The sequence below is a fragment of the Quercus suber genome, unplaced genomic scaffold (genome assembly GCF_002906115.3).
Source record: "Quercus suber isolate HL8 unplaced genomic scaffold, Cork oak 2.0 scaffold_480, whole genome shotgun sequence".
NCBI classification, from domain to species: Eukaryota; Viridiplantae; Streptophyta; class Magnoliopsida; order Fagales; family Fagaceae; genus Quercus; species Quercus suber.
The window spans coordinates 322,566-348,418 of NW_027069931.1; the positions used below are offsets into that span (position 1 = coordinate 322,566).

Consider the following 25,853-nt stretch of genomic DNA (forward strand, 5'->3'; position numbering starts at 1 on the left):
CAAAAAAAAAAAAAAAAAAAGTCGTTTGAAACTTCTAGAAACTGTACTCGTGTCAGTCTTTGAGTAACAACCTCCTTTATTCACGGAACTAACTTCTTCAATGCTCTTGGATGAAGAATTCATGATGTGGCACTGCCTCAATCAGTTCCAAGACTTCTATGCTAATCAAGGCATCTGATGCAAGCTTCGTGGTCTGAGCAATGCACTCCTCATCAGCAAATGCTACACTGCTTGCTGCCCTTGTGGCTTGACCAGTGCATTTTGCATCAGCAACTGCTGCACTGCCTGCTACTCTTGTGGCTTGGCTAGTGCATCTCTCATCAGCAGCTGCTGCACCACTTGCTACCTCTGTGGCTTGGGTTATGCAACTCTGCTGTGAACGTTGCCTGCACTTTTAACAGTTCACTAATTAAATTCAACTATTTAGTGGCAAATACATAGTTAAATTTAATTGGAGAACACGAGGTACAACATTGAACCAAGTGTATCTAAGTTTTGTTCTTTATTGTAATTGGGTATCTAGAAAACAAAAGTATATACTTACTAAAATAGGTACTGATTTCAGCTTAGATTTGAGGCCTTCTTTGTTATTTGGAGTTATGTTAACTATATGAAAATGTTAGTTTTGTATCTTTGTTGAAATATTTGTTTCCTTTACTTAATCTGCTAAGGAAATTAAACTTTTTTAGGTAGGACATGATAATTTCTTCCCAACCATCATTGTCAAATTTTGAGTAAAATTTATATGGGGTTGATAGAAAAGAAAACCATATCAAATTTATTAACATGTTTTTATTTACATGTACATCAATTCATTTACATGTTTTTATTATTATTATTTTTTTCATATGCAAATTTATTTTCCTAATTTGCTTACTTTTTTTTATTATTATTATTCAAAAGGAGGCTCAAGTAGTACCTACTCATGGAAGCCCAAAAAAATCAAGCACTGCAATAGACGCTCCAGAAATTGGCATGAAATTTATTGTGATGATAATGCATATGAATTTTACAAAGATTATGCCCACCAAATTGGCTTTAGTGTATGGAAACAATTTATAAAGAGAGGAAATATGGGACAAGTCATAAGGAGAACATTTTGTTGCTCAAAAGAGGGTGAACAAGGTGTTGACAAACGCCAAGAACAGGTACATTTTCATTACCCAATCTCACGAGTAGGTTGTTTAGCACAAATGACATGTCAACTTCAAAAAATGGTATGTTAGAAGTTGTTTCTTTTCATGAACAACATAATCATGAGTTTGCTCCTTCACCAATGAAATATATGTTAAGATCAAAAAGAAAAATTGCACCTGCTTAAAAAGCTATTGCAAATGATGCAAAGAAGTCTAGAATATCAATAAAACAAACTATAGATTTATTGAGCATGCAAGTTGGTGGTCATGAAAATCTTGGTTTTTTGGATTATGACTATAAAAATCATGTACATCATGAGAGGACAAAGGCTTTGAAGAAAGGTGATGCTCGTGATGTGATGGAATACTTTCATAATATGCAATTAGAAGATCCATGTTACTTTTATTCAGTACAAGTTGATGATGATGGTCTAATATTGAACATATTTTGGGCTGATGCTAGATCAATAGTTGATTATGGCCACTTTAGAGATGTTTTATGTTTTGATACAACTTATAGGACAAATCAATATGATCGACCCTTTGCTCCATTCATCGAGGTTAATCATCACAAACAAACAAACCATCTTTGGTGTAACTTTACTTTATGATGAAACCATAGAGTCATTTAAGTAGTTGTTTAAAACTTTTTTGAGTGCAATGTCAGGGAAGCAGCCAAAAACTATACTTACAGATCAGTCTGCTGCAATGGCTAAGGCAATAGCAGAGGTATTTTTTGAATCAAATCATCGTTTATGTGTATGATATATTTATCAAAATGCTGCTAAGAAACTAAGTCATGTATTTCATTCATCAAAGCAATTTGTAACTGATTTGGGCAATTGTATGTATGATTATGAAGATGAAGATGAATGGCTAGTTGCATGGAATAATATGCTTGAGAAATATGATCTTACTAATAATAAATGGTTGTGTGGGATATTTGATCTAAAAGAAAAATGAACCATGGTATATGGTCGACATATGTTTACTGCTGATATGAAAAGCTCCCAACGTAGTGAGTCAATGAACAATATGTTGAAGAAATACTTGAAATCGAAATATAATCTTTTGCCTTTTTTGGAACATTACTCTAGAGTTTTGGCTGATAGGAGATGTCAAGAACTACAAGCTGAGTTCAAAATGAGGCAGACAACACCAGTTTTACAACTTGATGTAGAGATATTGAGACATGCTGTAAAGTTGTACACCCCAAAAATGTTCAAAATTTTTCAAGATGAATATATGAAGATGGGGGATTGTACAATTTTCAAAGTCAGTAAATCTAATACTATCATTGAATACAAAGTTAAATATTGACAAAAAACTCGAGCACCTGGTTAAATATGAAATCTCAACAACTAATGTTCAGTGCAATTGCATGAAGTTCAGCTTTGTAGGAATTCTTTGTGTCCATGCTTTGAAGGTTCTTGACAAAAAAAACATTAAGATACTTCCAACTCATTATATATTGAAAAGATGGACACAAGATGAAAAGGTTGGTTCTATCAAGAACTATCATGGTGTTGATATTAAAGGTAATGCTCAAGAGTCATTGGGAAAGCGTTACTCTCATTTATGTCACAATTTTCATGAAGTTTCCATACTTGCAGCAGAGTCTGAGATAATGTATGACTATGCCAAAAGATGTTCTGACACATTATTGAAGGATTTGCAAGAAATGAGGAAAAAATCTTATTCTCTTAGCATGAAGGATCAGACAGAGGTCCATGATGAAGTTGTTCTTGAGGTGTTTTACAAGGTGATAATGGATGCCAATCCCATGAGGGAATAACTTTTCAAGATATACGTGGGATTAAAACAAAACCTACTGTTGGACGTCCAAAATCAAGGTTGAAAGGTGTGTTAGAACGGCAAAGAAATCCTAAATCTCAAAGAAAAAAGGCATGTAAGTCAAGACAAGTTCAATCACTTGGATGCCTAAATAAAGTAAGATATGCTACACTGCATTATAATATATGAATCTATATGTCTATAAATTTATTTTAAGTTTTTGTGACAATTATTCTTTGCAAATGTTATAGGCTAATTCCTCAGTTGACATTAATTTTCTTGAAGAACATAGTAATGTTGAACAAGTTTCATAGTTGGTGGATAATTTCACTCAAGTATGAATCTTTGGGTTTGAGTTTTCAAGTTTCAAAGTAAATGGAATTAGATTTATTTGAATTTTGAAATTGTTTGGGAGTCGCTTGTGTTTTGGATTGTGTCTTGTTTTTTTCAACTTGTAACACTACTTAAATCCTAGTTCGCGTCTACATTTTCCTTTTAATGAAGTGCTGTCAAAATGCCGACTTATGAAAAGTCCACTGCCCACCTATAATTTTTTGCTTGTTGCATTTTTTTTGTTTGGCTGAGTGGTTGGAATATGTGATGGGCCACAAATTAGTAAATAGCAGTAGATGGGGCAATTCTTTTGATCACCACAAGAATGGTTTGATTATCTTGATAGCTTTTATGGAATGCATGCTAATGGTAACAAAATCAAAACTCATATTTCCAATGCCAATTTTCAAAACGATAATCCAACAACTTCTCCCATTTACAAAAGCACACTTCCCTGAGGTTGCTAGGGAACTCATCTTTTGATGGTTCATTTTTCCTTTCCAAACAGAAAAGATTGAGGAATTTAAGTCCATTGGTCTCAAACAAGTTTCACATTAATTCTCTTGAAGAACTTAGCCATTTGATAGATAATAATTTAAGAAGTTCCACAATTTCAGTAAGGTTTGGTTTTCTTTTTCATAGGAAATAATAAGATAAACATGTCATTGACGTAAATTTGTTAAAATGTAAAATGTAGGAATCTGTCTTTTGTAGTCATTTGGTTGGACGAGACTATGTTGTTGGACAAATTGTTGAGACAAATCAGGTACGCATATTCCTCGTGATTTTTGCTACAACTTGAGCCTATATATATATATATATATTTTCGTACATATATTTATATTTTGTGGCATATTTGCAGGTTTCAGTAGCTCCTAATGATATTTATAATCCTTGAAAAGTACCATATTGGAGACTTTTTGAATTATATTTTTGCAGAGCATGTCTTACTTGGCAAGCTAGTCAATATTTTTGGACAATTTTTTGCACAGCTAATGGACAATATATGGCACATACAAATGACAGCTAGTAGACAACAACATATTGGACAATTTGTTGGATATAATATCTAACAATTTTTGTAACTAATGAAGCTACTCAAACATGTTAGGTTCTATATTTGCATGTTTGAGTAGCTTCTAGTTAAGCACTAATGACATATGTGAAATGACAAATATTTTTAAATGCAATGGAAATGTACATTTCTATATGTTAAGATCCATATGTGCATAACTGCATATTATGTAATGAAGTTGAGGCAATATCTCCCACTTCTAGCATAATTCACTGTTGGTAATATGCAAAAAAAATTTGATAACAAAGAGATTTTATGTTGTCAATTATAGCAATCCAACAGACTTAATTAAAAAAATAGAAAGATGATAACTATTTATACGGACAAAATTTCATATAATTTTTTTTTTTTAACAGAAAATTTTGTATAGATAGCTGCTTTGTAAATGGGTTGTGTATAATTCCAACATATATTCTACAACAACATATTTCACTTACAATCATAGCTCAAAAAAAAAAAAAAAACATGCTTAGCAATGAAGGAAGCACTGCTGCAATAGATGTCAAACAACACCCAGCAGACAGAAGGACACCAAATGTTTCCACCATATGCCCCTAGATCATTAAACTAATATTCCAAGATTTCAAAATCTTTTAGAAACAACCCTAAACAATATATATTTAGAAAAAGTAGATTCATTAACTAGATTTTATAACTTATCAATCAATTCATTCAGCTATCCAGGCACAAATTATTATACCATCACAATTTTAGATACAACCAACTTGCACTTAAAACAGTGTCACACTAATGTCAAACTATTTGATGAACAAAGCTGCATGCAAACATCCCTTAGTACAAGTAAAATCACCAAAAATAGAAAACCATTACAGTCATCCTCCAAAGCCTTAGCTAAGTCCACGTGTGGACTTGTAAACAAAGTAAAATCTAGTTCTTGGTCAACACCTATTCTAGCCATCAGATCAGCGCCTATTCTAACTCAACAATAAGGCAGGGTATATTAAAGCTACAACACAACATAAGACCATCCATAAGCCTCCAAAGTTCAGCAGCAAAGCTGTTAGTTGCTCCAACGTGTCTTGTGAATCCCGCAACCCAATTTCCATGCTCATCCCTAATTACACCTCCACATCCAGCCTGCTCCATACTGCCTATAGACGATCCATTAGTGCTCAACTTCTTCCACCCTGATGGAGGTTTCTCCCATAAACTCCAATGTTTGGTTGTGGATCTCCATAGGCAGATTTGGATTTGGATTTTTCCTGTTGAAGACGTATGAATTTCTGCTCTTCCATATACTCCACACAGCAAAGTTGAAATAATTTTTGTCTTCTCCTTCATTTTTAGTTCTTGGTTTTCTTTTCATTTTCCTGCTTGCCCTTGCTTACATCCATCCTCCCATTCCCTATATGTTGAAATAATCATGATAAAAAAAAAATTAAACATCTTATAGATGCAAACAGTACATGATATGACATATATGATAAAAAAGAACAAATATAACAAGGCCAAAGGTGAATACAGTTTTCAAACATAACTTATTGAGGGATAAAAGCAATATGAGAGCTTCTAAACCATAGAATAGAAGCTTGTATTAGCTAGTCCTTTTTTACAAAAATACAGTACTCAAACCACATGTACATGTCAAATAGCCCATGGTTTTTTTTTTTTTGGATAATGGGAATTATATATAAATGAACTAGTAGCACTCAAATTTGTAACATTGTGAAGTCCATTACAAAGTTTAGTGCAAAATTTCACAAAGGAAAATCCAACAATGCCATTTTATACATTATGGTTCTTGATTAGTGTTTTTCTTTGGTTTGATTTAGACTTTAATCTATTCAAAGAAACTTATTTTAACATTTACGAAGCAAAAAAGAAAGTTTGAACTTTATACCACCTTCAAGCCTTTATAGACATCTAGCATCAACAATTTTCAAAATCTCAATTACGACAATAGATTAGACAAAATAACATGACTTAGCATTTTGGTTCAACTAAGCCATCCAAACATAGCATCCTATTGCATTTTGGTTCCCCATTCAATCATTGCATAGAACATGCGTAATGCATTTACATATAATATATATATATATATATATTATCAAACTACTAATTAACACATCACAATTTTAATGCCTACCCACAAACTATGGAAATCCACATATTACTTAAGCATGAGTTTGAACTTTGAAACCATTCCCCTAAGTTTGCTTTGAATTATGCAGTAACAGGGAGTATTGGCTAATTGTAATGGCCTGTCAATTTTTTATTTTCATTCTCATTAACAAAAGTCTGTAATGGCTTGTCAATTTTTTATTTTCATTCTCATTATGTTCTTTGTAATCCTTCCTAAAACCCCACCTAGCAAGCAAGAAACTCCCTTGTACAACAGTTGGCTGACAACCCAAACTCCACCATCAAATCCTCCTCCAAGAATCCTACCACCCTCCTTCACAACTTCTAGCATCCCTACCCAATTACCACCGGTAATCAAAGTTTAGCCACAACAAACCCAACTACCAATGATAATCATTACCAACAAAAACTAATAGGAAAATTAAATAGATAGTACAACATTAGTTTTAGACACAATTCCACCCGTACTAGGGGCTACAAAACTCAACTAAAATTAGGAAAACTCCAATATTCAAACTTCAAAAATCAATCATAAACAATGAACAACAATAGAAATAACAAAACCACACATAAAAATCTCAAATTTGTTAAGGGAAAACAAACCTCGAAAAAGGTTAAGCAGTCGTCTTTCTCTTTGTCATAGAGATTATCGCAAACGAAATCATCTGTCTTTGTCATAGAGATAACTGCAAAAAGAATCGCCTTTGTCTTCGTCACTAATATAACCGCAAAAATAATCATCTTCATCACACAAGGATTGCCACAAAAAGAAGGGTTTAGAGGGGTGGGTTTCAGCGGTGACAGTGTGGGTGAGGGATGGTAATGGCAGAATGAGGGATTTAATGGGTGGAATGGTGGAGAGTGGTGGATGGGTGGGATCGTTGGAGACAAGAGACAAATCAGGGGGACCGGCGGAGGTAGCATTGGTTGGGGCTGAAAATGATCGAATAAAGGGAGAAAGGGTTTGGAACAAAACAGAGAGATGGGGAACCAATTTGCGTTGAAGGAGAGGGAGAAATGACTGATCGTTTAGGTGATGGTGGTGAGATTCAAAACCATATCTCTAGTGGCTACCTGAACCTGCTTGAAGTTTGCCGTGAAGAGATAGAACACCCTTTCCAAATAACAATTATATTTTAACAATTTCGTTAGTTGCCCGGTTTTGAAAGAATGTGTGAAAATAGCATCTTGAGTTTCTAAAACTCGAGATTTAATTAGAACTTGATTTCTAAAGCTCGAGTTCAATGCTTTTGTGCTACCCTTAGCTGGACAAAATTTCAAGTTTATAAGACTCGAAATCTGCAGAATATAAACAAATCCAACTTTCGAACGGCTCATTACAAAGTCCTCAAAGTTCAAACACTCACTCACTCCATAGTCCCTTTCACTCCGCCCTCTCAAACTCACTCACTTAGTGAGGCTGAGTGTATGGGTGAGGCTGAGAGTTAGTGAGGATGCTCTATTTTTGGATGAGAGGCTGTGTCTGTGTTTATAATGCTATGTCTGTGTTTATAAAATTTTGTAGACCGTGTTTATAAAATTTTTCTCAGTGAAACTCGAGTCTATAAGACTCGAGTTCTATTCAAATTTTAATTAAAAAACCTTTTTAAATCTCGAGTGTTAAAAACTTGGTTTTTTCTATGTAAAAATCAAGTCTTTTAAGACTCAAGATCTACGTAGACCATTGTAAGCCAACTCAGAAATTCAAAGCAAGCGCAAAACGAGTTTGTAAAACTCGATTTTTAAATAGGATCTCAATTCGATCTCAATTTTTAAAACTCGAAATGTTAGTTTTCTTAAATCTTTGAAATGTTGCCTAACTTACTACATTGAAACCCCTCACCAGTCTACTCTGCAAATTCCCTCTAAAGAGACATAGGTGATGGTGGTGAGAAATAATTAAAAAAGTGGCTAACGTTTCAGTTAACGGGAGTTATCTGTTGAATTTGGGTCTTAGTGGGATGGAACATATATCATTATTAGAGAGAGACACATCACATATTGGAGAGACATCCTCCAACCAGATTGCAGAGAAACTTTTTCCTAATAAAAATACCTTCTCAAAAACTTCAATAAAAACAAGCTATCACAAACGTACACGCGTATTGCATAAACCAAAATTATTGTTGCTCTTCGGGTTGACTCTTTTTATCTATAGATGTAGAAAACAAGCTCTCACGTCCTTTGGTCTGTAAGCTCTCCTCTTTCTGCTCCTTGCAGGGCTTCGAGTTCTCTCAGGTATGTCTCTTTCCAAGCCTTTACATTTTATTTTGTCATTTTGAAATTTGGATATGTCTGGGAAATTTTGTGGGGTCTAATCTTTGGTGCTCTGCTTTTAAGAGTCGGTCATGTTCAGATCTGTGTGGATTTGTCAAAGTGTTTGTTTTTTTTCTGCTTCTGCATTCCTTTGCTTTTTTTTTTTTTTTTTTTTTTTTTTCCCGAAAATAATCCTTATATATGTTTAGGGTTGTGAGAAAAGAAAACCCAAATATACACTCACGGATTGGATGAAAAACAGTTCTGAAAAACTAAGTTTCATAAACCTCGATAGATAGCCATCTATCGAGTCACGGGCTTTAGCAGCTTTAAACCTCAATAAATGCTAGCTGTCGAGTTTTAAAATTCTGCACTTTCTCACTTGATTCTTGGACAGACTTGCATGGCTTTAACACTTGAACTTGAAACCTCGTTTCTTGAAGCATTAAACACATCCTAGATCTACCCAATTACAAGTAAAGTGGGTTATGTCAAAGGATTAGTCAATTACATAAAATGTTGACATATGTTCCTAACATGAATCACATATGTCCTAACATATATGAAGCAAATGATGCCTTTACATGGCCCAAGAAAGGTTATTTCTGTACTTGTACAAGATCATAAAGTGCTGAATCATAGAAAGTTTGCACCAAAAGAGATTATAGATGATTTAGTCAAATAAGAAGGTGCATAGAACCTGGCTGGATTGGGGCTGGGGTAGTGGCTCCCATTCCTAATCAGTTCCGTTCCGAAAGGTTTGCTCATGCTGGAGGGAGCATCCCCCTTCGTGATTGGTCTGCTAGTTCATGCAAATCCGAATAAGTTATCACAGGCGAGCCACATGCAGTGATTCAATTCAAGATTCTTCCAATTTTGGTGTTTGACTAAGTGGTTAGATATAATGATAGAAATTGGTCGATAGATTTTTTCAGTGAGAATGTAGTGTGGAATGACATTGTTTGAAATGAAATATTCTGATTCACATTGTTTTTGAGGTTGGGGGATGCAGTAGTTCTAAAAGTAATCGTTCTCTATGACTTGCCATGGTATCTATATTGCAAGTACTATATTATAAGTGTCAAATATCTATATTTCTGCCATACATGTGTGCATATGCATTAATACGTTTATTGGAAACATGTCTCAATTCATCAAGTTCCTGTCATGACTGACCAAATATTTGATGATTCACTCCAGTAGAACCAAAGAATGACATTGAATTCTCTCCATCCTTATCTTCACTACGAATTTTGAATTTAGCTTAAACTAGTAGCAAATCCGTGTGTTGCGCCTAATAGTTTTTTTTGAGTGATCTCATTAAATATATTTTTTAGAACCTTACATATAAATTTTTTGAAAAAGCCCTACACACACACACACACATATTTATATGTGTGTGTATGTATATATAATGTGAATCTTTACATATATCTTTAAGTAAACTCTATATATTCCACTTCTTTAGGCGTGTAACACCATAGACTATTACTTCATAATGATAATTGCTAATTAATATTATAATTTTTTTAATGATCTTATTTGTAACGCTTCTTGCCATTATCATATATTTACTAACTGAAAAATTGCATAACAAAGACGTTAAATGAGAGGTAGCATCGTTCATTAGATTTTCAAAAAGTAACAGTGTATGAAAAATATATATATATATATATATATATAAAAGGTTAAATGGAATGTCAAAAAAAAAAGGATTTTAAAATTTTCTAATTTTATTTATTATGCAATTTCTATTATTGCTGGAGAACATCACTTTTTTAGTTATGATTGGAAATATGGTTTCCATGATTAAAGTTTAGTTAATTTTAAGCTTAAATTTAGTACTTTGATTTTATTTAATTGTTGATTATTGATTTAATTTTTTAAGTAAATGTAACGGTTTATTTTACTGCACTGTAAAGTTTTTAATACTCTCTGTATGGACATCTCTATTTTATGTTTTACTTCTTATAGCCTCTTTGTTTTCCAATTAACGTCTACTAATGACGTTTGATTTTTTTTTCTTTATCTACTCTTTATTACTTTGTATTGTTTTTTTTTCTTTACCATCTCTCTCTCTCTCTCTCTCTCTCTCTCTCTCTCTCTCTCTCTCTCTCTCCATTGGCAACCTATCATTTTCCAAAATTTGATGATTCTATGGCATTAAATATGCATTATTAGTTTCTTTATGTTATATTTGGTTTAATATCCTCATTATTATTATTTTTAATTAAGTGTTTCTAAATTGACATTTGTTTTGTATTCCATTTTTCTTTTAATGCATTTGGGTGTGAGAATGAGTGTTTCCCTAGCATGACTCCACTTTATGAGGACAATTTTATTTATTGAATTTAAGTAAAATATTATATATTTAATTTTTTGATATAAAAAAGTAGAGGAAATATAAATAACTTAATGATATGGAGGATGTAGCTAAATTTAAATGTTGAATAAAATAATATGAGAAGGAAAAAAAGTAAAAATAAAAGATATAACAATAAACATCAAATTATCAAAAGCATGCTATGTAATATAATAATAATATTTTTTATAAACTATCTTTAATCTATATATATAATAATATGTGAAGTTGAGAGAAATTCAAATTAGAATTCCAAATTAGAGTTCCAATTTTGCGCCATGTGTCTTAAATTATTTATTTTTAAAGATTTTTATTTCTTAATTTTAGAATCAAATGTGGGATCACATCATAAATATTCATTCAAGTGAGTTATTAAGTACAAAAACCAAAGAGTCTAGAATAAATTAATCGTAAAAAAAAAAAAAGTGCTTCACAATAATTTAAAAAAAAAAATNGTATATATTGTGGGTTGGATTTGGAATGTTGGAGAGGTTGTGATTTTCGTTGGAATTTGATATCTGTTGCTTTTATTTATTTATTTATTTTTTTTTTATTGTGTTGGGTCATGGTTAATTTGGATTTTGGAGATTTAGACAAAAATAATGTGGTTCCTATGAGCCTGTCCATTGTTTTGCTTCAGCCACTTCAAACTTCACTTGGGCTTGATGATTTTTAGTGTATATTTAAATTTTTGAAAGGAAAGCAAAATGGAGGGATCTCAGAGCCATGAGGAACATCCATACATACCTAGAGATCTAAAGTTGCCAGGTTTCGTGCCAGGTGTCCTCTCACAGTCCACCATTATTGGTTTCTATGCCGTCTCTGCCTTGCTCGTCGTTTCCACCATTTTCGTCCTCTCCGGTTTGCTTCCTTTTACTCTTACATTTACTTAAAATTCATTTCAATTTTTACTTATACCGAATCGATTTGTGTCACTGATTACTATAATGTTTAGAGCCACTTTCTGCTATCTTGATAAATTAGAGAATTGGAAGGGTTTAAACAGATCCTGATTTCTAATTTTTTTAGCATTGTGATGTATGTTTTTTCCTACCTGAATACTGAAATTATTGTTCCAATTTCGAAATAAGTTGGTACTTTTTCAATTATAAGAGTCCTCAGTTTGATGTTTGAACTGAGTAACAAACTAACAATGAGCGATGCATATGTAATGCTTGCAAAGAAAAAAGTAGGTGGGAAATGTTGGATGGAGTATAAATTTTCGGGTTATCGGATTCTCAACTTTAAAGTGACAGAATAATTTAAGGGCATGTTTGGTAGGAGTATTTAAATATAGTTTTTTGTTTTCCAATCCATAAAATGGTGGTTCTACACTTGAATTTATTGTTTGGCTAAAGAGGTGTTTTTAGGATAATGTTCTTAATGGATTTGGCTTACCTCTAATATTTTTTTTACTGGACATGTTTGCAATGACAAGTGATAGTGAGTTTTAATCTCTACCTTTTATTTAGTTAATAGATGATGTGGCAGTTTCTCATTAAAACAAAATGGGATTCTAGTTAAAAAATTATTGAGGTAAGCCAAACTCGTTTTTAATGACATATTCCCTCCGTCCTAGTTTTTTTGTCCTCTATTTCATTTGGGATGTCCCAAAATATGTTCTATTTCTAAAAATAAAATTCATTAATTTACTAATATTCCTATTATACTCCTACTTTATTTTCAAAACTATTTGAGAAGAAAACTAACAAATATTTTAAAAATCAATCTAATTGGCACACCTTTTTAGTTGCCTCATTAAGAATAACTCTTTTTAAAAAAAAACTGATAAATTTATTTAATGGTAGTTTTGTAAACTTATACATTTTTATAAGGCAGACAAGATAATAAATAATATTTTCTTAAAAAGTTTGAATTATATTACCACCATGCTACGTCTTGGTGGAAATCTCACATGTGATGCGTGTTAATCCACATTTTTGTGAACTATCAAGTGGTTCTACATGCTTTGGCCCTCATTATACTTGGAGTAGAGTAACAACAGTTGAACTTCATTTGCTTTTTAATGGACTAAGACAAGGGTGGCAAGCCATTAGACTATTACACCCTTGAATGAATACAACCATTTATATATGTAAAAGAGATTGATATTTTGAGGCTCTTTTAGAATACATTATGTAGGAATGTCTCTGGTCCGGCCTCTGAACACTGTCTAGTTGACCATCATCAGTTGGATTCTGTTTCTTAACGATTTAATCTGGTAGAGGAAGAAGGAGCTATGGCTGTGTTTTGATTTTTTAAGAATTGTCTTGAATGTTGATGTTCTTGATAATTTAATTTCTTTGTGGTGCATGTATTAGTTTCAATTTTTTTTTTTTAATTAAGATTTAAATCTCTTGTATATTGACAACTTGTATTGTCTTTTAGGAGCCTAATTGAATTAGTATGCCTTTTTACTTTAACCAGGGAGATCACCCAAAAGATCCAAGACTGAAAGATGGCTCATGTGCTGGTGGGCTTTCACAGGCCTCACCCATATGATTCTTGAGGGTTATTTTGTTTTTCTCCAGAATTTTATAAGGATAAAACTGCTTGTTACCTGGCTGAAGTTTGTAAGTTTCTCCTTGCAATTAAAATAGCCTCACCCCCAACTGTTTATAGTTCTCCAATTGTCAATAATCATTAATTGAAACCCACAGGGAAAGAATACAGCAAAGGTGATTCGAGATACGCAGCAAGGGATGCAGGAGTTGTTGCTGTTGAAGGACTAACTGCAGTGTTGGAGGGTCCAGCTAGCCTTTTAGCAGTGTAAGACTTACTGTATATCATGCTTCCAAAAAGAATCAATACTTATGCTCGTCTGTATTCTCGATTTGGAAAATTTACATGATACTTTCTATCAGTGTTCATTACCCATATATTTGGAGAGTAGGTGCTATGCAATCCCTATCCCTCTTGCCAGACCAGATTATTGTGTGTGTGTGTTGTGCGCGCTTTCTGGTACTGTTGACTTTCCAGGCTCACTGAAAGAATAGCTTCACAATAATTTAAAAAAAAAAATATATATATATATATATGGACAATTTACATTTTATACCTAATAATATCCTTACAAAATTTTTTAAAGAGTTAAAAAAATATAAAAATGACTATTAATAGATTTTAAATCATATATATATATACATGAATTATATTATGCATTTTATTGTAGATTTTTAAGTGTATTCATGTTTATGCATGGGGTTACAAGCTAGTTATTTATAATGCAATATGATAACATTTAACAATTAAAAAAAAAAAAAACTTAAAACACAAAACTAAATCGCATCAATCTAAAATAAAGTTCTAAAGATCACAAGAATTTATCAACCTAAAATAGAGAAATAACATTTTTTTGTGAGGGAAAATTATGGATAAAATGGAAGAGTGAATGACAAATTTATGCTAAGAGGATGACAATAAGAAGAACTAAATAAAGGAAGATAAAGGGAAAGAGGAATAGTGATATTAAGGTAGAGGGATTGGGGAGATGAAAAGGTAAAGAGAATGAGAAAAATTGGAGAAAGTGTAAAATATTATATTTTTAATTTTTTTAAATAAAAAAATGAGAAAATATAAATAATTTAATAATATGGAACATCTCATCTTATTTCAATGTTGAATAAAATAAGATGAGAAGGAAAAAAAAAAGTAAAAATAAAAGATATAACAATAAACACTAAATTATGCAAATCATGCTACGTAATAGAATAATAATATTTTTTTATATATTATCTTTAATTCTTCATAATGCAATAGGATAACATTTAACAATCAAAGAAAAAAAAAAACTTAAAACACAAAAGTAAATCTCATCAACCCAAATTAGAGTTCTAAAAAACACAAAAATTTATCAACATAAAGTAGAGATGCAAGAAAAATAAAAAATCTATCAAAAATTTGAGAGAGAGAGAGATAACCTTTTTGTGAGGGAAATCTATGTAAAGAATGGAAGAGAAGATGACAAATTTATATTAAAAATGTGTGAATAAAAAGATACAAAATAAAAGAAAATGAAGAGAAAGATGAATAACGATATTAAAGTAAAGGTTAGTGGGGAGATGAAAAGGTAAGGGAGGGTGAAAGATTATAGTAAGTGTAAATATTAAAAAAATAAGTGAATATTAAAAAAAAAATTGTAGAAAAATTGGAAAGAAAAGAAGATAATGACATGGACTGATGTAGCTTAACTGGAGTGTAGTAATAATAAATGCTACATTTCAGTTTTTAGATATATACTAGCCACGAACCCGCGCGTTGCGCATGATAATTATTTTTATGGTGATTTTATTAAAAAAAATTTACAATTTAAACTAATCTAATAATGAGTAATGTATTTCGTAATTATATTTTTATTTATTATAAGAACAATCATAAATGTAATATATGATCAATCCAATACACCAAAAAAACATAAACTAAAAAAAATTAATAAAACTTAACAATGATTAATTCAACCAATATTAGGATAAAATTTTGTTTTTGATAATCTATTAAGGTTATTTTCTTTGTAGAAATTATAATTTCGGCCGCTCAAAACATATTATCAAATAAACAATTATTAGCAAAATCTAAGAATTAAATTTCTATACATGCATTGTAATAAAATAATAATAATTAAAATAAAATTGCAAAAGTTAAAATTTGTCACCTATCCGATTATTTTTGTTTGGCTAACTTTTGCTTTTCTTTCGTTTAGCTAACCTTTACTTTTCTTTAAATAAATGACATTATAAAGTACTTCTAGTACAACTATTAAGAGTACTTTGTCCACCACAAATGATTAGAAAATAAACAAAAATTAGTAAAGTCTCATAGTTTAACATCTAAATTGAGCACTATAAAAAATCATGTTATGTAACAGAATAAATACCAAATTATCCAAATCATGCTATATAATAGAATAATATTATATTTTTATATGCTATATTTAATTCTTTAGAACGCAATAGGATAACATTTAACATTCAAAGAGAATAAAAAAAAAATAAAAAAATTAAAAAAAAAAAAAAAAACAACAACAACAACAATTTAAAAAACTAAACTAAATCACAATTTAAAAAACTAAACTAAATTGCATTAACCCAAAATAGAGTTTTAAAGAATATAAAAAATTATCAACCTAAAGTAGAGATACAAGAAAAATAAAAAAATTCACCAAAAAATTGAGAGAGAGAGAGAGAGAGAGGGAGAGGGAACCTTTTTTTTGTGAGGGAAAACTATGCATAGAATAAAAGAGATAGTGACAAATTTATAGTAAGAATGTGTGAATAAGAAGAGACAAAAATAAAGGAAGATGAAGGGAGAGAGGAAGAATGATATTAATGTAGAGGGTAGTGGGGAGATGAAAAGGTAAATGAGGGAGAAAGATTGAAGAAGTAGTGGGGAGATGAAATGGTAAGGGAGAGAGAAAGGTTGAAGAAGTGTAAATAAGTAGTAGAAGTAAATAAATAAATAGTGGGCTGCATTTATAGGGCTGAAAATTGTAAAAATTATTTTAAAATTGTAGGAAAATTATATTTTAAAAAAGAAAAGAAAAAAAAAAGACGTGGCAGCTGATGTGGCGCAACGTGAGAGCAGCAGCATTAAACGCTACGCTTCAGCTTTTAGTAATATATAGATATAGATATAGATAAATAGATTGCTATAGACTGGTGTAGCCAATCCATATAGTTGGTAGAAGGCTTAGTTTAGTTATGGTGACAATCTACCAAGTTTTTTGAGTCCCTTCAGAAATTGTTTGAAATTCTGTACGATAGTATTATTGATATTTATGGGGAGGAAATGGAGGATGTCATACTACTTTTGTTTCTGGATCAATCTCAGGTGGCAATCGCAACCAAGCTGAGTATGTCACTGATTCTTTTACAGTAATGTGTGGAGAATGTACATCATTCTGCTCACAGTATCCTGATATTCTTGCAAATGTCCACTGGACCTTGGGATACCCTTCTATTCTTATATCTCCTTCAATAATACCTCCAGTAATATACTAATATCACAAAGCAGCTGAAGCTTTTTCTGACTGAAACCCATTTCTCTCATTTCCTGCGCTGAAGAAATGAAGTCAACAAGTAATTTCTTCCTCGTTTACAAATTCAATAATCCTATGTGAATATTAGTTGTACTTGATTACCGGAGGGGTGTCAACAAAGTACTGCAAATTCTTAAATGCTATTGTCAGAGATTCAAATGGTAGGACCAGCCTCCCTGTATGACACCACATTCTCTTATATCATTTTATAACCAAAGAATATTCATTGTATCAAGAATTAGATATCGTTTCATTGGCTAACAGTTTTATCTTACCAGAATTTCCTGTTCCTGCAGCAGCTTGGGGAAGAGTAGCTAGAGTAGATTGCTTATCAGGCTGCGGACAACTATTGCAATCATCACTTTTTTTGTAGCTGAGAGAACCTTTTTTTTAGAAATAACAGCACTAGACATCTTTGGGGCTGTACTCATTGACAGGCATACAGGTGAATTGACAGAATTCAAAATTAATCTTCATGCTTGCTTATTGATTAAAATGAACTTATGTTTTGTCTTAAAAAAAATGAACATATTGTCTATTCTTCAGAGTACCTTTTGCCATCGTGGAGCAACGAATTCATTTAGTGCTAAACCTATTTCCTCATAAGTTATGGGAGAAAGCCAGAAACCCCACTTCAACCAAGGTGGTAGAGAAGAGAGGCTGCAAAAAAGAGATCTCTGTGAGTAGTCCAGTTGTTATCCCACAAAATCAGAGCAAATAAATTATGTTTTCACTGACATTGAGGAAGAATGAAGCCTCCAAACAAGAAAAATAGTAATAAGATCAAGGCACCACAAGTTTGTGCAGCAACCATTGTCTGGAAAACTGAGGCCATGAAACGACACGTGGACGTCGATGTTTGATGCAGAGCAAACAGCATAAGAAACTGGGAGAAGAACCTAAATCCATATGTAGAAAATGCATTTTAAAGCTTACAAAAGAAAGAGAGAGATTATCCTTATAACAATTATGTTTTCAATTTAATTTTTGAGAAGTACTTACTTTCAACTTCTGCGCTGTACCCAATAACATAGTAAGTCATTGCAGTCCAAATTATTGAATCAAACAAAGAAAATGGAATTTTGAGGATAACGGCTGGAATGGCGTATGCCCATGCCGGATACAGATATCTTTGCTTGTAAACCACTGGAAGTCTAATGATTGTCAAAGACAGCTCCGCAACTCCATTAGTCATGAGTCTGACAAGTGTATAATACAAAGAGCTCATAAAATATCTGGCACCAATCAAGTCCACAGTTGTCTGGGTACGTATAAAAACTGTCATTATAATGAATGCAGTGATGAAAATCTGTAGATTAAGGAATTGTACTAAATGTTAGTTTCTGTGATTGGCAATATAACTGTAGAACCACCACCCTAAGTAGCCATGTGAGTAAATTATGACCTGCACTGTTTTGAATACATAGACAAATGAGTTCCGTCTCATGAGAAGTAGCTCTCTGGCCATGCAAGCTTTGATCAGTTCCCATTTGCTCAAAGAGTAAATATCAAATGACAAGGCATTATTGTGGCACTTAGATTTATTATATGTTTTTAAGAGCTCATCGTTTAAATTCTTTCTTAAGAAACTTGCTTTGAAAGTTTGAGAGAACTGGTCCACTGAAACATAATTGTAGGGAAGGTCAGCATGGTACCAATATTGTGCTTGATCCTTTCTGGAGATTAACTATAAATATTCGAAATAGGAAGATATGAGGAAATTTAGATTTATGTCTGAAAAATCTAGTTTAGACCCCCAGTTAATTAAACAATAGATTTATTGATGGATTGCACAAGTATATAATGGATTATAGCACAAGGAGATAAATTAACCACAGTTATAGCATACCAAATCTATAACAATAAATATTTGAAGTAGAAAAAAAGCACACAAAGATTTGGCAAACCAATTGAAGAACCTCTTCAATGGAAAAACCAATCCAGGGATCCAATTCTGTTAGAAATTGACTATAAGGGAATAGTTGCAATAGTCTGTTTGACTATAAAGGAATAATTAAAAATAGTCTATACTTATAAAACCTTTGTAGTCCTAGACTCTCTATGTAACTTCTATAAATGCACCGCTTGCCTTCTTATTGTGATAGCCCCAAAACTTCTGGAATCAGTCTATAGTGATCTTCTCCAAAAACACCAGGTCACATAAAGCAGAACCTCTGGCAAGGAACACCTCGAAGATTTAATGCAGTGAACTCACTGGGAAAGATATTTGTGGTTTCAAATTGATCTCATAAACACTATCATTGGGATCCCAAGATGAGTGGGTAGCATCTAAGTATTTTTCAGTTTGGCTCCAAGAAATAAAGGCACAAGGTTTTCTCTCTATTCATCTCTGTATGGCAAACTTTTTCTCTCCAAAATGCTGTGCATAATATGCTTTATACAAGTGCAAAAGATAGGTTCAAAAGTTTAGCAAGAATCCTTCTTCTAACGGAACTCAGATTGCAAAGCCTGAGTGTCTGTCGAGTGAACTACTGGTGGAATTTCTGTCTAGATTATTGTTTCTCTCGAGCGAATCTCAGTTTCACTTTAGCAAGATTCATTTTGCTCAAGCAAAACTTGATTTCGTTTAATCAAAAAATCTGTTCTTCCATTTTTTTCAACAGCAGCACTTGAAAGACTTTTAAACAAAACCAAAAGTACAATTTAATCCAAACATTTGACACAAGTTTTGTCATAGAATTAGCCAACACTAAAAACCTAAAAAACTCTTGTTGGTCATAATGGTGTGGATGGTAATCCCATTAAGGTGGGAATCACCAACGTAACCATAGAGAGAAAAATCTAACATACTAAATGAATGAGGAATCCCTGAATTTATACTCCTTCAGGTCATGATTTCCACCCTAACGGGATTACCATACACACCATTATGACCAACAATCCCCCCTGGCAATTCCATGATTCTCATTACATACTCGAGTTATACATGTAAGTTAAAAAAATCACATACAAATATTAGACTTACAGCCTATCACTAGAGACAATAAAAATTCAGAACATAACCAGTCTTTAGTGAAAAATACGATCTTCAATTTTTTCAAGAGCAGCACTTGACAAAATTTTAAGCTAAACCAAAGTACAATCAATTTAAAACTGGGATACCCCAAGATTAGATTGGATTGGATTGGATTGTTTGAATGTCGGGCATGTGCTGAGTCCTATATCGAGTGTTTACTAGGTAGATTTTGGATTTATAAGTAATTGTGAAAAACCCGAATTGTAACTTGACTATTCCTTTTAGGAATAAGTATGGACGTGGCTAGCACTTTCCTGTGGGCTTTGATGAGGGCATTTGGAATTTAAGTATGGGAGATTGTGATACCCAAGATTAGACTAGATTGGATTATTTGAGTGTGTAGTGTGAGTGTGTGTGTTGAGTCTCACATTGAGTTTGGGGTATAAGTGCAGATCAGATTGGCTAGTGCTTTCCTCATGTTGTGTGGGTGTGTTCTGAGTCCCACATAGGCCATTTATTGAGTTGATCTTGGGTTTATCAATAAATACAAGCAGCCTTAATTGTGATTAGACTAATCCTTTTGGGTATAGCGCAAATGTGGTGGGCACTTTTCTTTGGGTCATTACAAAAACATTTGACACAATTCAAATGGAATTGGCCAACACTAAAAACCAAACAATTTCAATTTGAGAAAAGGAAATGTGTTCTCTTACCTCCTGAAGGAAGTCTGCAGCACCTTTTCTTTTTGGGCACCCGAAACCACAATCCTAAAAAAATTGAAGTACATGAGTACGAGGACCATGGTATACTATTTTCCCTTCTGCCATTAATATCATTTCATCAAATAAATCAAATGTTTCGGGAGCTGGATGAAGAAGTGAAACCAATGCAGTTGAATCTGTGATGTGCACCAACTGCTGAAGACAGCTAACTATCTGATAGGTTGTGGAGCTGTCTAGCCCGGTCGATATTTCGTCCATAAATAGAGCTTTTGTGGGACCAACAATCATCTCCCCTGCCAGAATAAGTAGAGACGAAAATGGGGTTGAGAAGAATATTGCTGCAAGAGAAATATTTTCTCTCCTTTCCTCACTAGAGAACAGGTTTTACAAATCTAACCAATTTAGTTGTCCCCACTAAAGGTTATAGAAAGAGATGAAGCTTGTATTTTTTTCCCCAGGTTTAAGGGAACCTCTTGCAGAATTCATGAATAGAGATGTGCCAGGAGTGGCAAAATCATAATCAAAACAATATTGAGTAGCATCATGTTTATCATTTTTAACAACCTGTAGTTAACCTTTTCTTCTGGCCACCTGAAATGCCTCTTTTCAATGCATCCCTAACCATTGTGTCACTGCAGGTATCCAGTCCAAGTATCTAAAAGGCCAAAATATTGTACTTTACACATCAAATTATATTTTTTTGAAAAGACAAATTTTGTTTGAAATGCTCCATTACTTACTTTAATCAAGCTCTGCTTGAAGAAAAGTTACCTTAAAACATATTCTGTTTGGAGATTTCCTTTTTGTCCTTCTACTGATATTGCTTGCAAGTATTTTGTTACTGTCTAATATGCTTTCAACAGATTTTAAGGAAAAAAATTTATAAAACGTTTTAAAAATATTTATGAGTACCTTCATATAGGTGTCAATGTCTGGGTCAGGGACAATTCCTGCTTCTTTCTCTCTTCTGCTTACTTCCATCATTATATCTGTATAGTGAAAGATGGGAAAAACATATGTATATGAGTGCACAATTACCCTGTTAATGACCACCTGGAGGAAACAAGGAATCTTACCAGCTCTGCTTCCAACACCCTGGCAGCATGCTGAAAAGTCAATTGTTTCCCTCACAGTCATCTCAGGTAAGTGCCGGTCATATTGGCTTATGTAAGCAGATGTTTTCTGTGGAACAAACTCATCAATCTTGTAACCATTATAAGAGATTTCCCCGGCAGCCTGAAGTAAGAAAATGAGGAAGATTACTGCAAAGATTGTACATTTGTGACCTCATATGATTAGTTTATAATAATGCATATGGACTTCATATAAAATTCATAGTTATTTGGAATTCTGCAGTGGACAAGGATGCATTGATTAGACTGCTGATCATTTGAATGAATTTTCTTAGTAATTGGAATTCTCAGGTATGTCCAGTCGTAGTTTTTCATGATTTTGAACTAAAGATGAAAGATCTTAAACTGTTCAAGAATGAATTTTTTTTCTTAGTATTGTACTGCTTTAAGCTTGTCTACCATAGTATTTTGTAATACTCGCATCAAGAGATTGGTCTAGCTTTCCTGCGAGAGCCAATAACAAGGTCGTTTTCCCACAGCCTGGGGGACCAAGAAGAAGTGTAAGCCTGCACTCAAATAGATATTCCATGAGTGAAGAATTTTGGCCCTCTTACCAATGTGTGCCCTATTCCAGTGACAACAGCAATTAGAAATTGTGTTAAATGTGATACTTTTCATCCACCCAATTTACTGTCCTTATTGCCAAAATCTACCATATAACCCTAGTATTGTCAGAAACCCAATTTGAATAGCAGCTTCCGACTTCATTTTATGTATTCTTACATACCTTATATTGGGGCATCAAACTCTAACCATATCAATTTTATGCTTTGTGCTATCCAACAAAGCATATATTTGGCATACCTTGAAGGTTTGATGATGCCATTCACATCCTTTAAAATGCTTATCTTGGCTTCTTGAGAATTGCACCAGTTTACCTTCATAAAAACCTGTCCAATAAATACATTTTCAATAAAATTTTTAGGCATAAGTTGCAGCTCTTTTTGTTGATGACAACATTTGATTTCTTTCATTCAGGATTTAAAGGTTGAGCAGGAAAGTGGACTGGACATTTCTACTATTAGGTGGGAGAAAGGCCTACTTACTGATAACAAACTCATGAGAGAGTTCCATAGTGTAGGAAGAGGCTTTCCGTGAACTACCTCACACTTTGCGTCCACAAACAGATTCTTGTATCTCACCTCCACAGTTGGTAATTTTACATTCACTCTAACAGGAAAATCCACTTTTTAATACATCAAAATGACATATATGCCTAGTGTCAGTCAGTAAGTTGTTGCATATACATAGATGTGCATGCAATAAACTCATATGACAAGATAGATAAACAAACATAGTTAGAAGCAGAGAAAAAGGATCCAGCATTTTTCTAACTGCGCCACAATAAATTCAATGAAACCTCAAATAAACAAGCCAAACATAGAAAATTTTAAAGAAAGTCAAAAAATGTCTAACAGATAAAAGACTTTTTTATTTTTTTGGGGTCAGATGCGTAAGGGCAGGACAGCCAAGGACATGTGGTATTTTGATTATTGGATTGGATGTATAATGTGTCATCAAAGAAAATTTTTGATATAACCAGTTCACTTTGACCATGAAGCACTTGATGACTATAAGATCCCAACAGTGGTTTACTCTCATTTGATCACTTAGAAGTAGCAGAAAATTGTTTGCCGTGACAGACTGAAATTCAGGGTCAGAATAGAATGCTATTTCTGACCATTTATTCTTGTAAGAACTATAAAAATGTTCATTCAGCTTTTCTGGAACTAAATAAGCATTTCAGGCATGCACCATGAACTAAAATTTGAGATACCTGTCTATCCTGTCTATCCTGTCTCTTAGTTTCTACAGCAACCGGAGATTATCATTCTCAGTGTGCTTTATGAGCTTCTCGATAAAAAGATGTCTTTCTACTGCTCCAAGCTTGGTAACATCAGTCACTCTCTTCCCTTTAAATTCTTTTCCACTTCCACTGTCATGATCAATATCAAACACTGAGGTTCTAAGCCGTTTAAATGTTGGCAGTCTCTCAATTGCGGCCCATTGCAGCTCAAGCTCCTCATCCTCCTCTATTATAGAATCTCCACCAGCATCGAAAGTTGAAGCATGGTGTTGAAAAGATGGTTGCAAGCTTCTTCCAATGGTTGTTAGCTCCATTTTTTGAACTGATATATTTGTTTTTTTCTTGGTCTTCACTGAGGTTGTCTATAATGAGTATTGTAGACAACTTCTTGTATTTCTAATAACCCAAGAACAGAAAAGATACTGCTTTTTAAATTTGAATAGCAAATTTCCAGATATTTCTTGATCCCAAGTTGCCTGGGAATGTAATGTAAACCAGTAGATGTTGGGATTGTACAGTTGCAATGATGGGCAACTAACTTCTTGGAGAATTGCTTATCAAAAAACTTCTTGGAGAATTTTCTGTCTTCCTATCTGCTTTATGTCATTTTGTACTGCTTGACCAAAATCGTGTATGTCCCAAATTTGAGAGTCGGAAAATGCAAATTATCATTATTTATATTTACCCATATTCTATTTCTATGTTACAGAGATACACGAAAAATTCCGATCGCAGAGTATCTACCATCTAGTAATGTGCTTACAAAGGACTAAAGTTAGCATGGCATTCATAATTAGCTATACATCTCATTTCGAACCAGTGACAAAATTCTCTATTTTTTTCCCCTGAATAGACAAAATTCTCTAAAAACCTTATATCTTGTTTCATAGATCAATCAGAAATCTCAAACAAAAGGTGATGCACTCGGTACTTGGTAATCACTAGTCAAAAGTTTTTGGCTGTCTTTCTTTGTCATTATCATCCTTTGTGTTTCTCGTTCTTCTGATGGGGTCATTGAAATTGTGATGCACCTTGAATTGGTCTAATAGAATTTCTTGGTGCTTGGGTTAATTTTCTTGAAAGAGATCGATTAATTGCAAGTGCGTTTGGTAATTCCACAATTACGCACCATCAGATAGCACTAAATACTAATCTATCAGATAGAGTTTTAAAACTCTTAGTAAAAATTACACAAGCTTGAAATTTTGCCCAGTTTTAATAGGGACACAACTTTTGTTACAACTTTTTTTTATAACTCATGGAAATGGTCGATTGCAAGCAGTGGACAATAACTCTCACAAGAATCCACCATTTTCTTTTATCAGTCACAGTCAACCACTTTATCAAGTTGTGGCAACATAGTTTCTCTTGTTTATATATTTCAACATGGTACCAGAGTCATGTTCTCTGTGTCTACCGTTGTGTTGAGTCTCCACACTTGAGCACTCTTTGGTGTTTCTCTCAGAACTTGAAGCCCACCATGCTCAGAGATCAAGCTCTATCTATCCTTATCTCATTGTCACTGATCCACTTTTCACAAAACTGATTCCATGAATCAGTCCCCTCGTCAGTGGATTGGTTAATCAATCCAAACACTGGACTCTATTTCGAGCACCCAGATGCCTCAATGCGCCACCAAAGCTCTCTACATGTCGTCCAAGTCCAACGCACCCCACACACCACCTAGATCGACCACTCCACGCTTTCACCATGTGCCAGGCCAGTAGTAATGTCAACATTCGTGTCAGATTACATAATGAAATGAAAGATAGAAATTACAAGGCCTTAGACTCTAAAAAATTACATGGTCTTGGTTCTAAGTTACATTCTAAAAATGTAAAAATTACATCAAAAAAGCGTAGTCTAGAATAATTTATCTAAGATCAGAGATTAGATTACAAAATGGCAAGGTACTCACATTTTCCACAATTATGTCTTTCATTAGCACACTAAGCATATTGAAATCGACTATCACTTCAACCAACATCATCTCTTATAAGGTAGCCTTCACTTGCAACTAGACCTACTTATGCCAATTTTGGGCCGAATTTAGGGTTTTTAACACATCAGATATTATCAATCAACAGATTCACCCATATTATGTAACAATACAGCTTTGTT

The 25,853-nt window shown here is 33.1% G+C and overlaps 1 protein-coding gene, 1 long non-coding RNA gene and 1 pseudogene across 2 annotated transcripts; 1 reads left to right on the forward strand and 2 right to left on the reverse strand.

Annotated features, from left to right (window-relative positions):
- Positions 1-5,009: 5,009 nt before the first annotated feature.
- LOC136063041 (uncharacterized) lies at positions 5,010-7,206 on the reverse strand. The gene is made up of 2 exons (XR_010624741.1): positions 7,045-7,206; positions 5,010-5,704 (listed from the first exon to the last, which is right to left on the reverse strand). It is a non-coding gene; the product is annotated as an uncharacterized LOC136063041 (long non-coding RNA).
- Positions 7,207-8,441: 1,235 nt separating this feature from the next.
- LOC136063040 (probable 3-beta-hydroxysteroid-Delta(8),Delta(7)-isomerase) lies at positions 8,442-13,990 on the forward strand. The gene is given in 5 exon segments (XM_065762918.1): positions 8,442-8,679; positions 11,736-11,920; positions 13,487-13,576; positions 13,579-13,632; positions 13,720-13,990. Coding segments are annotated over 4 exon segments (411 nt in total). The 5' UTR covers positions 8,442-8,679; positions 11,736-11,766; the 3' UTR covers positions 13,833-13,990.
- Positions 13,991-16,795: 2,805 nt separating this feature from the next.
- LOC111997794 (pleiotropic drug resistance protein 3-like) lies at positions 16,796-24,379 on the reverse strand (annotated as a pseudogene).
- Positions 24,380-25,853: the final 1,474 nt, after the last annotated feature.